Source organism: Marmota monax, unplaced genomic scaffold (assembly GCF_021218885.2).
Source record: "Marmota monax isolate L192 unplaced genomic scaffold, Marmota_monax_Labrador192_F-V1.1 WCK01_AAM20220418_F8-fsc00061, whole genome shotgun sequence".
Classification (NCBI taxonomy): domain Eukaryota; kingdom Metazoa; phylum Chordata; class Mammalia; order Rodentia; family Sciuridae; genus Marmota; species Marmota monax.
In genome coordinates, this window is record NW_026695230.1 from 12,102,313 (window position 1) to 12,119,399 (window position 17,087).

Here is a 17,087-nt window from a genome sequence, read left to right on the forward strand (position 1 = left end):
CTATGTAATAATTAACACATTTGTACCAGAGGTTATAGGTAACTGTTGTTTTTAAAAAAAACCAAAAAACCACCACCAACAACAAAAAGGTAGATCTATATGGACTGATCTGGGCATCTCTCAATCTATTTTATTTAGGGAAAAACCATTCAAGTTCAGGACATTTGTGTACAGTGCAATACCATGTGTGAAAATTTAAATTCCCACAAAAATGAAACTGTACTTCTATGTTGACCTTTACGAATATAAATGCACAAAAGGTTTAAAGCATACACACCAAATTGGCATTTACTGCGGCTTTGTTTGGGAAACTGTGATTTATTGGGGCAGATGTCAGGGACTCTTCACTTTTCCTGTATTCTATATTTTTCTGTATTTCATTCCTTTTTGTATTGTTGGAAATTTTACATCATAACTGTATTTCTATCCTAACTATTCAATTATTATTTCTTTAATGAAGAGTTGTAGCTTATAGATATAACTTCTTCAGAAAGAAATAAAGGAAGAACAAGGAATTTAGAATTCAATAGATGTGTGACTTCAAGAAGCTGTCTAAGTCCCTGAGGCCCATCTCCTCCTTTGTAAAATATGGATATTTTGCTGTGAAGACCACACTAGCCAAAGCCTGCTAGATGTGCAGCTGAATTCCTGGCACATAGAAAGTGTTGGCTGTTTTCTTCTCTCTCTCCATCTGACCTGTGAGAACTCCAGGGCCAAGAACCCATCTTGGTGGCCTGGACATCCTGGATGGCTGGGCAAATAGTAGCTCAGTCACATCTGTCAAATGAGTGAATGAACAAGACCCATATATTAATTGTTAATGGATCAACATATGTTCACATATGTTGGTTGTTAGTGGGTAAACAAGGCATGCCTTTCTGGATTCCACCAGAAAGATCAAATACTTCTGGTTTGTGAGAACAACAAATAAAACAAAACAAAAAACAGAGATGTGGGCCAGAAGAAATGGGCCACATCTCATTGCACAGACCTGACAATTTCAAACTTTTCTTCAGAGCCCCTGGCTCGGTGGAGTGATCAGTCTAACAAGGGATAGAGGTTTGGGTACTAGAGAGCCAAGCTGGAAATCCAGTTTCAGGCTGAGACACAAAATATACTTTATATAACAAGGACAACAGAACTCTAGCCCCTGGGTCTGCCTCAGTTGACCTACAACAATCAAGAACCAATCAATGACTGCCAACTTCTCTATTTTTGCCCTCATCACTTACCCCAGTTTGAACTCAGGACCAACCAGAGGAAGCCAGATTCACCCTCCTTGCTCATCACATAAGATGCTCTTCTTCTAGTTAGTCTGCTCCAGCTTCCCAGGGCCACCCAAATCCCAACGGAGCAGACTGAAGCCTTCCTTTCTTTTCCACTACACGGCTTCCTCACTCTTCTGCCTGCCTTTGAGTATCTGCCAAATGCCAGTTATGGCAGCTGCTGTCTTTGCTATACATTATATCAAGCTCTGAACCAGCCTCTATACTCATTTCAGTGTTTTTTTTATTCATCTCCCCTACAGTGCCTTCTCCCACATTTCAATAAGATACATGTCAATAATGTGGCTTGTAGATAAGATTGATTTAAGAAATTCTATTGCTAATTTAAAAAATTGATGTAGGTTAATGTCAAGAACCAAACTTCTCAATGAATCTGAGGAAGGATGCTCAACTTGCATTAAACTAAGAAAGAAACAAATAATGTCCAGATGGATGGCAGTCAAGGGAGGCCAGACAAGACAGGGCTGAGTTTGGGCTATGGTGAAATGCTTCCAGAGACCTCTGTTTTTTTTTTTTTTTTCTATAAGCCAGACTCAGTCTGCAAACTGCAGTGTCTGGACTGCCTGGGAAGGAGACTTTCTTATCAGCATCTCTTCAGGGATGGGCTGGATTAATCACAGTGGGAAGCCTGTTGAAATGTCCACATTAGGCAAATGAACCAAATACATAAAAAAAGATGTTAGGGGATTTAAAGAAGAGGAAGATGGTTGGGAAGCTTCCAGCCTCCACCTCCATGAAAAAAATGACTTCTCGGATGCTAGGATTGGAACCCTGCCATCTACTCATGAATATTTGCCTGCTTGAAATCCTAAATTCACAGCATCATTCCATATAGCCTTTAAAATCTATTTAAAATAGATTGTGGCTGTTTCTCAATATAGTGAATGCTAACCAATGTCAACACACACACACACCTCACATGTAAGAAACTCATATAAGGTCAAATAAGTTTGGGATATGGTGGGTGAAACCAAGTTAAGCAGATATTTTTGGGGCGGGGTGGGGCAAGACTTTGAAAAACTTTTCATATGCTAAGACATGTTATGAATGTGCAATAAAGGGATCCAGTATTCAGCATTTGATAAACTTATTGGACAGGAGAAATTATTTCCCCCTCATCTATTTATATCTCCTAGAGTATTCTTTTGTGGCACACAATTTTGGAGACACTGGTTTGGGACAATGCTACCTTTCAGAATAAAGTGATGTGGGCTGGTCAATACCTCTTATCACCTAATGTAACTCACCAAGAGGAGGATTAGGAGGCCAGAAGGGAGGTGGCAGTAGAGGGGAATTTTGATGGATAAGAAAGAAGATAATACAAAGTGGAGCTGGGGGCTAAAGGAGGTTAACCTAAGCACAATTTAAGGATTCTAGTTGTTAGGATTTCTAAAAAAAAGAAAAAGTGCTAATTCCACATGGAGAAATCAAAGATTATCTTCACCTGGGTGGTTATTTTTCCTAACCAACCCTAAGTAGCATTACACCTCTAGCAAGATAGAGAATGGCCAGGAGAATCATCCTATTGGATAAAATAGGATGAAAACAGATTCAGGCAAATGGATCATTATGTATCACTTCACCAATGATGGCCTAGGCTGCCATTTTGGTATGGAGATACGAGAAGGTGGAGAGATGATGCACCTTGCCCAATGCCCTAGTAAAGCAACATCTCTTTCTGAAAACACACCAGTAAGCCTGGAGAGACCAAGGAAAGGAGTATGGAGTACCATAAGGAGTCTGTGTTTACTTACTTTAGAATCACACAGCCTGTTCCTGCTGGTGGTGCTATCCAAAACACCTGGATTCGTGTCCTCCTCCGTGGGGTGCTTTCGGTGACTGCAACTGGGCAGTTACTCATAAATTGGGTTTCTTCTTCATCTATGATCTACAAAAAACCATTGGAAAATAAACATATTAAAACACATTATTACTTAGGCTGGACTCCTTAGTTTCCATAGTGATACCTCCATAATTTATTTATTTTATTTTTATTGTGAATTGGGGATTGAACTCAGGTGCACTTAACCACTGAGCCACATACCCCGCCCTATTTTGTATTTTATTTAGAGACAGGGTCTCACTAAGTTGCTTAGTGCCTTGCTTTTGCTAAGGCTGGTTTTGAACTCGCCATCCTCCTTCTCAGCCTCCTGAGCCACTAGGATTACAGGTGTGTGCCATGCACTCAGCCCATAATTTATTTTGAAACCTGTCATTTTGTGTTATCCCACCACCAGAATAGTGCCTAGCACAGAGTCCCAGTCAATGCTTACTGAATTAACACCAAGCCAAGCACAGGCACATCTAAACTCTCAGAGACCAGACCTTGTGTAAGCACTTTGAGGAACTGACCACTAGGTGATGATCTTGCTTGTTTCACTAGAGAACCCATGTCCCACTCAGAGAAGGAACAGGAAGAAATAATCCAAATAAAACACTATATAGTTGTTCTTTGTTATTCAGCTATAGTTTTGCCACTTAAAATATTAAAAGAAAAATAACTTTTTGGAGGAAATACAGCAAAATACATACTCTCCCAGATTCAAAGTTGTTCAAAGTTGTGTAGTTTCTACTTTATTTATGCGTTCCGTGTATAATCATCCTTCTCCCAAATGTATCATCACGATTTCCTAGGATACTACAAATACAACTGTAGCCTTTCTCATTTCTTCAGGCTGTTTCAACTCTTCTGCCTGCTTGCAGTTGGGTCTCCCTGGTACTTGCCCACCCCTCTAATATATAATGGTTTAGTATATACTGATCTTTGAGGGGAAGCCGCCTACATCCAATTGGTTTCAAGTGCCAGCTTTAATTGGTTGGTTGAAGCTATGTCATGAATACTGTTAATAGCATTAATAGATGTCATTTATTGTGTGTTTAGCATGTGTTGGGCACTAAGTTAAGTGCTTTATCTGAATTACACATTTAATTTTAAAATATGATCTGGAAAGATTATTGTACATTGTACATTGGTGTTGTATTTATTCTGTTTTTAAAAATTCCTTTTCTTTATAAGATAGTCAGCAATAGAATTAAGTCACTTGAACTCCTTAATTCATTATATAATTTCATTCCTGGACAAAGAAAGGCAATCTTCCATTATAGTCTTATGCTAATTTCATTTCCCTCCTCTATTTAGTACCTACTTCTAGGTATTGAATTAATGTCGTTCTGAGTGTTTCTCTGTGCATGGATATGCACACTTGAAATTATAGAGTTCTTTGTTTTAATGTTTCTTTCACTCGGCTTTGTGTGTTTGAGCTATGTCAGTGTTACTATATGTGAATATAATCCGTTGCTTCCAAATGCTGCCTACTGTCCCTTACTATGCATACAACACATTTTGCCAATTCATTCTCCTAGTGAGGGGCACTTCTCTGACTTCTAGCTCTTTGCCTCCACAAATTGCTGCATTGGAAAATCTCATGCTGTTGTACCTGTGATCCTGGTTTTTCAACAATAGAAAACGTGAGATGGGATTGCTGAGTTGTTAAATTATGGGCATAGTTATATTAATTTAACCAGGTACTAACAGATTGTTCCACAGAATGGTTATTCCTAACTTTTATTTCATCAAATATGCACAAGCATTCCCAGTTTCCCTATATCCTCATCAGTACTTGTTATTACTGAACTTTCTAATGGTTTCTGGTTTCACAGTTATAATGTAACATCTTCTTGTTTTAACTCAATACTAGAAAATTTGGGCATCTTTTCATAAATGTATCAAGTTTTCCCTTCTGTGAATTATCTACTCAGAATCTTTGTCAGTACATTTCCTATCCTTTTCTTGCTGATTTTTAGCATTTTCTAATGTGAACACCTCATCATTAATAAATATCTTCTCCTATCTGTTACCCAGAGGTTTACCTTTGGAATATGTCATTTACCAAAAACAACTTTTACCTAGTCAATTTCATCAATGTCTCCCATGGCTTTCCCTTTTGTGATCTTGCTTTAAAAACAAACAAACAAAATACAACCCTAAGATCACGAAGGTATGCTCCAATATCTTCTTCCATTAGGTTTATAATTTTACCTTTGCATTTAGGTTTTCAATCGATTTGGAGTTTATTTTTTTTAATAAGACGGAATAGGGATCCAATTACACTTGTCCGAATTATGACTTTTTAAAAAATAATAAATTTATTTTTGAACAGTTTTAGGTTCACAAAAAAATTGAGCTGAGTACAGCAAAACTCCTTGTATCCCTTTTCTGCATATGCGAAATCTTTCCTACTATCAACAACCCACAACAGTGGCACATTTCTTACATAGGCACATCATATCACCCAAAGACCATGGTCCACATTAGGCTTCACTCTTGGTGTTGCATATTCTATGGGTTTTGATAAATGCACAATGAAAACATATCTTCATTGCTGTATCATGCAGTTTAGTTTCATTGCCCTAAAAATCTTCTGTGCTCTGCCTATTCATCCCTCTCTCCCACCAACCCCTGTCAACCATTCATCTTTTTATTATCTTCATAGTTTTGCCTTTTCCAGAAGGTCATAGAGTGGGAATTATACAGTATGAAGCTTTTGCCAAAAGATTGGCTTCTTTTACCTAGTCATATGCATTTAAGTTTCCTCTACATATTTTCATGAATTAATGGCTCATTTCTTTTTAGCACTAAATAATATCTCACTGTCTGAATGTACCACAGTTTATCAACCTACCTATTAAAAGACATTTTGGTTGCTTCCAAGTTTGGGCAAATATGAATAAAGCTGCCACAAATATCACTGTGCAGGTTTTTATACGGTCATAAATTTTAATTCACTTGGATAAATACCATGGAGCATAAGTGCTGGATCATGTGGTAAGAATGTTTAGGTTTTTAAGAAACTGCCAAACTGTCTCCCAAAGTGGCTGTAGTATTTTGCATTTCCACCAGCAGTGAATGGTGGTTCTTGTTGTTCACATCCTCATCAGCATTTCATGCTGTCAGTGTTTTGGCTTTTGGCCACCATAATAGGTGTAGAGTGGTATCTTACTGTTGTTTTAATTTGCAATTCCCTACTGACAAATGAAGTTGAAAACCTGTCCATATGCTTATGTTTCATCCATATATCTACTTTGGCAAGGTGTTCAGGCCTTTTGCCCATTTTTAATTGGGTTGTTGATTTTCTTATAGAGTTCTCAAAGTTCTTTGCATATTTTATATAACAGTTCTTTATCAGATCTGCCTTTTGCAAATATTTTCTTCCAGTCTTTGGCTTGTCCTCTCATTCTCTTGACAGAGCCTTTCACAGAGTAGAAGTTGTATAAGTTTTTTAATTGTAGTGAAATCCAACTTATCAATTATTTATTTCAGGATTGTGCCTTTGGTATTCTATCTAAAACGTCATTGTCATGCCCAATGTCATCCAGGTTTTCTTGTATGTCATCTTCAAGGATATTTTATGTTCTGCATTTTACATTTGGGTCTGTGATTCATTTTGAATTCCTTTTTTTTTTTTTTGTGATGGGTGTAAGTTCTGTGTGTTCATTTTTTCCAGTATCATTTACTTTACAAGATTATCTTTACTTCGTTATATTGCGTTTGTTCCTTTGTCAAAGATCAATTGAATATGTTTATGTGGGTCTATTTCTAAGTTATTCTATTCCCTTGATTTACTTGATTGTTCTTTCCCCCATACTGTACTGCCTTAATGACTATGTTTATAAGTCTTAAAGTCAGGTAGCATCATCTTTCTACTTTGTTCTTCAATATTAAATTGGCTATTCTAGAACTTTTGCCTCTCCATATAAACTTTAGACTAGTAATTTGCTCAAATTTTGAGAGGGATTACATTCAATTCAGAGCAAGGTGGAAAAAAACTGTCATCTTAACAATATTGAGCCTTTTTATTCATGAACATGAATACTTCTCTATTTTATTAATTTTTTATATCATTTGTTTTGTGGTTTTCCTTATATAGATCTTTTAATATTTTTTTGAGATTTCTACCTAAGTGTTTCATTTTGTGGCATGCTAATATAAATGTAATGTGACTTTAATCTCAAATTCTATGTGTTTGTTCATAGATAGAAGAGTGATTGACTTTAGGATTTTAACCTTACAATATTTTTAAAATTTTATCTTCACTTATTCATTCTTTGATTCTCTCCTTTTCTTCATGTATATTTGACTTTCTGATCTACATAATTTGCCCCCTCTCTGCATAACTTCTTTTACAGTTTCTTGCAAAGCAGATCTACTGGCAACAGATTCCTTCAATTTTTATTTGTATGAGAAAGTCTTTCTTTCTCTTCACTTTTGGAGAAAAAATTTGTAGGGTACAGAATTCCAGGTTGATTTTTTTCCTCAATATTTAAAGTTTCTCTCAAAACTTTAAATATTTCACTTCACTCTTCTTTCTTGCATGTTTCTGAGAAGTTGAGTGGGAGTCTTATATATGCTTCTCTATAGGTAAGGTATAATATTCCTCTCTCTTCACAATAGCAGAGGATTTATTTAACTTAGGTTCTACTTGGAAGGTTGAAAATGAATTTACATGATTTTAATTATTTTTATTGTTGTTGTTTTGTTTTTAGTCTTTTACCTTGCTAAACCAAACCTCTGAAACTCAATTGATCACTTTGATAAATTTTTATAATGAAAAAAATATTCCTCTAGCTTCTTTCAAGGCTTTTTCTTTGTCTTTGATTTAATGAAGTTTAAATGTTATATACTTTATTTTATTTTATTTTGGTGGGGGGAATTTACCCTGCTTGGGGTTTTCTGAGCTTCCTAGACTTGTGACTTGGTGTCTGACTTTAATTTGGGAAAATTTTAAGTCATTATTGCTTCAAATACAGCTTGTGTTCCTTTGGCTCTTTCATTTCCTCCTGGTATTCCAAACATTCACTGTTTGGAATGTCCCCCAAAAGCCACGTGTTAAATGCTTATTTCCCCAAGGTAGCAATGTTCAGTGGGGAGCCTTTTGGGAAGTGATTGGATCATAAGGGATCTATCCCCATCACTGGATTAAAAATTGGTAGGCTTCTTGGGAGGTGGTGGTTTGAAACTGTAGGAGGTGGGACCTGAGTAGTTCCTTGGGGACTGTATCTTGTCCCTGTCTCCTTTCCTTTTTTCTGAGTTCTGGCTGTAAAAAAATGGAGCTTCTTTCCTCTGCCATGTGCTTCTGGCATGCTGTTTCTTCCTGCCTTGCCCCAGGTTCAAAGCAACGGAGCTGCAGACCATGGACTGAAACCTCTGCAACCAAGAGCCAAAATGAATCTTTCCTTCTTTATGTTGTTGCTCTCAGGTATATTGTTCCAGTGACAAAATAGCTGGCGAACACATGCATATTTAAACCTTGTGCACTTATCCCCACAGGTCTTAGATGTTCTGCTGTGGTTGTTTCTCAGTCTTTTTTCTCTCTGCTATTCAGTTTTAGAAGTTCCTAATGACATCCCCTTAAACCCAGAGGGTCTCTCCTCAACCATGTCAGTCTACTAACAAGCCCATCAAGGACCTTCTTCATTTGTGTTACAGTGCTTTTGATTGCCAGCATTTCTTCTTTATTCTTTCCTAGAATCAAATTTCCATTGATTTCCCATCTCTCTGCTTACATTATCCATCTGTTCTTGCATGTTGTGTTCCTAGCATTTTAATCATAGTGCTTTAAATTTCCGAGTCTGATAATTCCACAATTCCTGCCATATCTGATTTGTTCTGATACTTGTTCCTTCTCTTCAAACTGTGTTTTTTCACCCTTGAATATGCCTTGTAATTTCTGTTGAAAGACAGACATGGCATGCTGGGTAAAAGGAGCTACTATAAGTAGACCTTTAGTCAGGTAGTGATGAGGTGTTGGAGGAGAGGAAATGGTTTATAATCCTATGATTGGGTCCCAGTCTTTTGTTGAGACCATGTTTCTGGACTATGAACTCCGCCAGTGCTTCTCAGTTGTTTGTTTCCTCCTTAGATAGGAGAGGATGGCTAGAGAGTCTAGAGTTGGGTGTCCCTCCCCCTCTCTGGTAGGTGAGGCTCTGATAAAACTCCCATAGGCTAGCCTCTGGCTGAGTAGTTTCTTCCGAGGTCAGGTCTTGTTAAGAAAAACAGAATGAACACCTGTAATCCAATCCACAAAGGAGGCTGAGGCAAGGAGTATCATAAGTTTGAGGCCAGCCTGGACTACTTAGTGAGATCCTGTCTCAAAATAAAAATTAAAAAGGGGCTGGGGGTGTAGCTCAGTGGTAAAGCACCCTTGGGTTCAATCCCTAGTATTGAAAAAAAAGAAGAAAGAAAAGAATACTTGGCTATTTCAAAATGTTTCCTTTTCTTCTCCCTTTGCTAGAAAATTGAGAGGACATTTCTCCAACATCCATTGGGAAGTAAAACAATGTTAAAAACTCCAGAAAAACCCAGTCCTAGGGAGTTCCTAACTCTGAAAGTTGTCCACATCGAGCTCCAGCAATGCATCAGTTACAGTGCAGGTTTTCCTGCTCCAGCAGAGCTTCCCATGGAGGTTTCTGCTTGGAGAAGTTGTGATTCTCTGTATCTACCCATCTGTCTCTCCCATCTGCCCTATGCCTTAGTCCTTTCAGGCTGCTATAACAAAACTCCATAGATGGGTAATTTGTACACAACAGAAATTTATTTCTCATACTTCTGGGGGCCAGGGAAGTTCAGGATCAAGGCACCAGCAGGTCCAGGGTCTGTTCTTCAAAGACGGTAACTTCTTCCTGCATCCTCATGTAGTGGAGGGACAAAGAAGCTCTTTCAGGCTATTTTATATTGCCATTAATTCCATGCATGACAACTCCACCCTTAAGATCTAATCATCTCCCCAAGTCCACATTCTAAAGCCATCAGTTTGCTGAGTAAGATCTCAACATACAAATTTTCAGGAGACACAAATATTCACATGACAGCATTCTGGGACCTCATTTATCTGAAGATCTAAAGCTAGTTGTCGACTTTCCAGTTTGTTTAGCTTTTTCTTTGTTGTTGGATGACGTGGTGACCTAACCTGCCAGAGCAGAACCTGGAAGTCCACACCATGAGCTCCTTTGAGTACTACTTAATTCATCCTTCTTCCACTTTTTTTTTTGGATGCCAGCTTTTTCATATAAAGACTGACCATGTAATTTATTAACCAACAAGGATGAAAAGGGATGTTGTTTATAATTATTCTGGGACAACAGGAAAAACTGAGACCGTTCCAGGCAACTTGGGTGACCTAACGTCTACCAGGTTCTCCCAAACTCACTTTGTTTCTAGACTTTCTAGTCTGTTCTCCCCTCTCCAACTCAATATTGCATGATAATAAATTTCAATACCTGGAAGAGCAAGGATACGTACCATTTCCTTGCTCTTCTTTCTCAACACGTGTCAGCTATTTGTGGACCTTCATTTATTTATTTTTAAGGAGTATAAATACTCTAACAAAATCCCTGACTTTCTGATCATCCTGATATGATAGAATCCTACCCCTAGATGAACTGCTCACTCCTGTGCAACTCCGGGCTGCCAAAGTGCTCCACGGTGAGGCCAGGGGGCTCCTGTATTCACTGACTCCTGGCCTCCAGTCTGCCCTGCTGTTCTGCTTGTGTCTCTCTGTCAACCAAGTTGCTTCCCTACTCTCAACAGTGATAATTTCAAATCTCTCACTTCCTCAAACCTGCAACCTTCATCTCTTCTTTCACTCTTATTACCTTCCTGCTTACTTTACAGAAAAAAAAAAAAGTTATCAGTTGTGAAGTCCTTCATTTCCTCACCTGTATCCACCCTGCCCGCCTTCATTTCTGTCACCACAGAGGAGCCTTCTTTCTCTTTCATTTCTGCTTTGGTCTCATCCCTCCCCCAACAATTATCCCTTTTCTCTCCTTCACATTCAACGTTTGCCCCAACTGAGTCATTCCTGCTTAACCCCTCACCCCCTGCAGCCACAGTCCCACCTCTCTTCCCTCCCTCAGAAATTCCTTGCCCATGTTGGCTGAACTTATTGCTTTTAGCTCACCTCCCATCACTCCTCAACCCTAGAAACCCATGTGATCTTAGGCCACATCACACTACCAAAACGCCTCCAGCTAGGGCTTCTGAACCGCGTTGTTCAACAGATTCCACATGGTCCTCCTTCTTAACATATCTCCTCCCTTGGCTTCTGTGCTGTAGCAAATTCTTGGTGTCCCTTCCCCCCTCTTTCCACTTCCTTGGAAAACTCATCCTCCTCTATTGGCCTCTTCTCTGAGTACCAAGCAGGTACATCCAGCCTTCTATGAGGAAGAAGAGCCCACACATAGAGATCAGGTATAGTGGTCAGGTCAGGAATACAGTTCTCATGTTTTCCCTGAACACTGAAAAATGTGCATTAGTAAGCCTATCCTTGAGGAAGCTACTGTGATGCAGATGGTTAAATAGCCTGTCCAAAGTCCCATAGTGGTAGGTGGTGAGCCCGGGAGGGAGAAAGGAGCTGGGGGCCCCGCTGGCCCCACAGGGCTCACAGGGATGTTCCAGGACGAGCCCCACGCTGAAGGGGCGGCGGTGGTGGCCGCAGCCGGGGAGGCCTTGTGCCAGGAGCTGAACCTGGACGAGGGGAGCACGGCTGAAGCCCTAGACGACTTCACCGCCATCTGAGGCAACTACAGCCTAGAGGGAGAAGTTACGCATTTGGTTGGCATGTTCATTATATGTTGCGTGCTGCAAAAGCATCATTCCCATAGTTGGGAAGGGTATCATGGAAGGAAACTGTGTTTCACTTACCAGAATACTACGTTCAGCTAAATTAAGAGTCCCCTAAAGAGCCTGAACAGCTGTGGAAGCTATTCATTAGAGGGCTAAGCTTTAAAACAACTGATGAAGCCATTTTGAGCAATGGGGAACACTCACGGACTGTGCGGTAATGAGCCCCAAACACCAAGCGCTCCAGGGGCTTTGAGTTTGTTACTTATGCCACTGTGGAGGAAGTGGGTGCAGCTATGAATGCAAGACCACACCAGGAGGATGAAGAGTTGTGGAACCAAAAGGAGCTGTCTCAGGAGAAGATTCTCAAGACCAGGGACCCACTTCACTGTGAAAAAGGTCTTTGTTGGTGGCATTAAAAAAGATGCTGAAGAATGTCACCTACGAGATTATTTTGAACAATATGGGAAAATTGAAGTTATTGAAATCATGACTAAACCAGGCAGTAGAAAGAAGGGGGGCTTTGCTTTTGTAACTTTTGACGACCTTGACTGTAGATAAGATTGTCATTCATAAATATCATATTGTGAATGGCCATAGCTGTGAACTGAGGAAAGCCCTGCAAAGCAAGAGATGGCTGGGGCTTCTTCTAGCCAAAGAGGTCAAGTGGTTCTGGAAACCTTGGTGGTGGTCATGGAGGTAGTTTTAGTGGAAATGACAATTTTGATACTGGAGGAAACTTTAGTGGTCATAGTGGCTTCAGTGACAACTGTGGTGGTGGTGGTGGATATGGTGGGAGCAGGGAAGACTACAATGGATTTGGTAATGACAGAAGCAGTTTTGGAGGTGGAGGAAGTACAATGATTTGGCAATTACAACAATCAGCCATCAAGTTTTGGACCTGTTGGGAGTCGCCCTGGCTCCAAAGACTAACTTCCCCATCGCCTGAGAAGGGCCATCCAATGGTGAGCCCTGCTGGCTCATATGATCCTTACCCACCAATCAGACTAGTCCTATTGGCTCACATGATCTTTACCCACCAATCAGACTAGCCTGCTGGCTCACATGATCCTTACCCACCAATCAGATTAGCCCTGCTGACTCACATGACCCTTACCCACCAATCAGAAAACACCCCATGCCAACTGTCAAACCATTAAACTGTTAAACTGTCATAACTGTCAAAACACCCCTGGCTCTATAAATATGCAGAGCTGTTCCTCAATAAATGAGCATTTTCTCCAAGGAGGAGCCTTGTTCATTCTTTTAGGACTCATGAAGGGTGGAAACTTTGGAGGCAGAAGGTTTTGATACTGCCAGGAAACAAAGCTTAGTAGGAGAGGAGAGCCAGAGAAGTGACAGGGAAGCTACAAGTTACAAAAGATTTATGAACTCAGCATAGTGGTGGCAGGTCCCAGATGCTACAAAGAAGACATGGTTTAGACAATACTCATATGAGTGTGGGCAAAATACCTCAAGCACTGTATTTGTGATTAATAGTATAAAAGGTTATTTTAGTTTTGTTCTGTGGAAAGGGTAAAGCATTCCAACAAAGTATTTTAATGGAGACTTTTTTTTTTTGCACCCATGCTGTTGATTTCATCCTAAATGTAATGTCTGATCATGATGCTGAATAAATGTATCTTTTTAAGAAACAAAAACAAAAAGTCCCACAGTGGCAGAGCCAGGGTTTGAGCTCGGCCCTCCTTGCTCCTTCCCCTGCCCTACAGTTCCTCCTCATCACACCCTTTTTCTTATCTTAAATAAGATGTTTCTCTCTACTCAAGCCCAGTTTAGTAGAACCACCAATACTGGCGAGGCCAAAGCAACTGAACACCCCAACTCCAACGTGCACACAAATACTTGGTGAAGGTAAGTAGCGCTCTTGCTTCCTATTTTCTGAAGGGGTACTTAGATTCCCTTCTGCAGTTTTATTGGTGTGAGGATGATTTTCCTGGGCTTTCGCAGTGAGATCTCCAGTGAAACTCTCTTTCCCTGGTGGTCACTGAGAATTCATCAGGTACATTTCATCCTAAACTTTAAAAATCCTTGGGACATTCTGAGTGAATGTCATACTGAGAAAGCCAAAGAGAGAAAATGTTTAATTAACTCCTACTGTGTGCTAGGGATTTAACATGGTCCCATCATGAGTTCTTGGTAGGATAGATGAGGAAATGAAACTCAGAGGGATCTGGTCTGCATTCTGACTCCCAGCTGTCTATAGCCAAAGCCTGGGCTCTTTCCAGTTGAACTCAGATAAAGATCCCAGTGGGGGAGAAGACTCAGACCCTTGGCCAGAGCTCAAACAAAGAGGAATGTTTTCCAAGCCACAGAATCCACCTCAGGTAAATATGGCTGTTTACCCACAACCTCAGTTGCCAGATGGTAATTAAGCATTGAACAGAAGGGGTTGTTTCCTCGGATTCAGAGAATGCTCCCAACATTGTTTGCTTCTTAGAAAATATCAGCTTCTTTGAAAAAAGCTCTGGACCTATCAGAACCAGCTCTTGTACCTTTCCCAGGCCCAGATGAATCCTGCTGGGTTAACCACCAATTAAATGATAGTCAGGAATGTCAGTCTGGACTCTCTTCTCTTGGTACCCAAGGTGAGAAAGTTACAACCCACTATAAGAGGCAGTTATGTCTGGTAATGGTATTATGAGTGATTTTTCTTTTTTTTGTATACTTTTTGTATTTTCTAATTTACCTTCAATGATGATGAATTAATTTAGATAAAGAATTTCGTAAAGACTTCACGGGCAACATTCCAAGGCACATGTTTTCATTTTATATATAGGTTAAAATAAGTCTTCTCAATTTAAGTTTAACTTTAAAGTCATTTTTGGGTGAGTTTTCTAGTAAGGAAGCTGCTTAACCCCCTGCAAGAGAAGGAGAGATTGTAATCCGTGGCCAGTCCCATCCAGTCAGGCGAGATGGCCAGGTAAGGCACATCCAGATATCCACTGATGTTTGCAAATGGGGAAAATGTTTGATTTCCAGAATATTTGTCAATCCACAGTGAGAGCAATGGTTTGGGTATTTCATCATGAATAGTCCTTTTCAGATATTAGGGACATTCTAAGCTCCTTGGCCAACTTGATTTTCAAGGTTTCTAAAACTTTTCATTGATCACAATCTTAGTCCTGAATCATAAGTTACACCCATTCTGAAGTCTACATCCTGACCCTTAGGGTGTCTCTTCTTCACTCACCTGTTTTTGGCTTCACTCTTCTTTTCAGACTCACAATACTTCTTTCCTAATCTAATCTTAGCTGCCCTCATCAATTCTGATCTGGATTCTGTCTCCTGCTATGTTATCTCATCTTTTCTGGTCCACCCAACACAGCCTCAAGAGATGAGATTAGAAGCCTTTTGACCGATTCTTACCCATGGTAGTGGTACATCTGGATGAATATTATCAGAAGTCCACGTAAGTGGCATCTGGGACATTTGTCTTCAGGAAGAAGAGTCCCAGACATAAAGATCAGGTATAGTGGTCAGGTCAGGAATACAATTCCCATGTTAGAACCGAGGGGAAGTTGGAACAGTATTCCCAGTAGGAACTGGTCCCTTGAATATGGGCTTGCAGCAGAGGGGCAGGAAAGGTCAGGTTTGGAAACTTGGGCCTTGAGATCAAAAGGGGCTTTTGCTGTGGGGATGTGAGTTGTTTGAGAGAACAACTGCGGAGCCCCATGGTCATGGCTGGGGCACCACAGCCAAGGATGCCTGCTGGGAATAGCAATGTGACAGTCTCCCAGTGTAGAGGTGGCTGCTTAAGCCTACTGTCCTCAAGTCTGGGTAATGTACAGGCCGTGTCTGAAGGACAGGGCATCAGTATTTCTAAATACCAATGAATTGCTGAGTCAGTGAGTCTGACAGGGAAAGGGACACTTTACCTAACAAATCCTAAGAGTGTTGAACATTTTGTTGTTTACAATTTAGGGCTATTACAATCATCCCTTATGGCTAAATTTGACATCTTTAATTTTTATGGAAGTGAAATCAATGTAGGTTATTATTGCTGAGTCTGCCCAAATAGGGATTTATAAATACTTCAGTAAAATCAGAGGGAATCCAAAGAAAATAATCCTAGCCGCTAAATCACCTCTTCCTAGTTTCCCATGTGTATTTTTTCAGTCTGAAAGTCAGGGAAGGAAAGACAGCTGCATTTGTTTTTTATGAAAGAGAATACAAATTTTTTAAAATTAAATATTTTGCCTCTATTGCTTTAAAAAGCAAGTTTACTATAGAAAAGTTTACAAAGACAGAGAAAAAAAAGGGAATAAAAATCCCCCACTGTTTGGTAATTTCAGCTTGTTTTCTTCTAGCCTTTTCTTCATTTATACTTTGAAATTTGTAAGTAGCGGTGTTCGTTCTGTGTGTACGCCAGGAGCCTCAGCAGTTCTCCGGGTTGTTCTAAATTCCCCAGAAACATCATGTGAAATCCACTTTGGCCACATCACTCAGTGTAGCTTTTGTCAGTGGTCCTTCTTCTAAGAGGTAAAGATTCAGCCCCCAATCCTGGCCTCTTTCCAAGCCCCCACACCCCTTTGACAAAGTCACCAGCATTCCTTTGGGAACCAGCATCTCTTCAAACAGATCATTTTTTATTTTATTTTTCTTTTTTCACTTTCCCTGCTTTCTTTGATCTTTCCCAGGGGAGTCCCCTCTGCTCTCCAGACCTGAGAAGTAGGTGTGGACCTGGGAAGGAAGTGACCTGGCCATGAGCACTGTCAATAATCCCTTTGGCACCTCGGCCTGGACATGTGGCCTCCAGTCCAAGGAGGTTTAGTCCCCAAAGCTACTAGATTGCACTCCCCTCAAAGGCAGATCAATCCTCCTCACTGTGTGGGTTATTTCACACGTTGGGAGCACGCCAGGCTTGGGAGGAGGGCTGGGCCAGGATGTGTGGGCGCCCTGGGCAGGCTAATGACCTGGCCTCCATTCAGAATGATGTTCTTTAAATATCTGCCCAACATTCATTTGGAGGACAGGCCTTGTGCTGTGTGGAAGGAGCCGGGGAGACTGCTGGCTCAGCACTCTTTATTGCCCCTAGCGGCTCTCTCTCCTGGCCCTAAACCTGCATGTCTCACCCAGCAACTATGAAGCCTGAAGGCAGTTGAGACATCATCTCTTGTCATTTTATCCCTGACTAGAGGCAATGGTGAAGGGTCTGGACAAGC

The 17,087-nt window shown here is 40.3% G+C and overlaps 1 protein-coding gene across 1 annotated transcript in view; it reads right to left on the bottom strand.

Annotated features, from left to right (window-relative positions):
* The window catches only part of Spon1 (spondin 1), a 275,932-nt gene that overhangs the window by 203,155 nt on the left and 55,690 nt on the right, over window positions 1-17,087 (bottom strand). Inside the window, exon 3 of the mRNA XM_046438224.2 lies at window positions 3,041-3,174. Coding sequence (XP_046294180.1) covers window positions 3,041-3,174 — 134 coding nt within the window. The remainder of the gene's footprint in view (window positions 1-3,040; window positions 3,175-17,087) is intronic.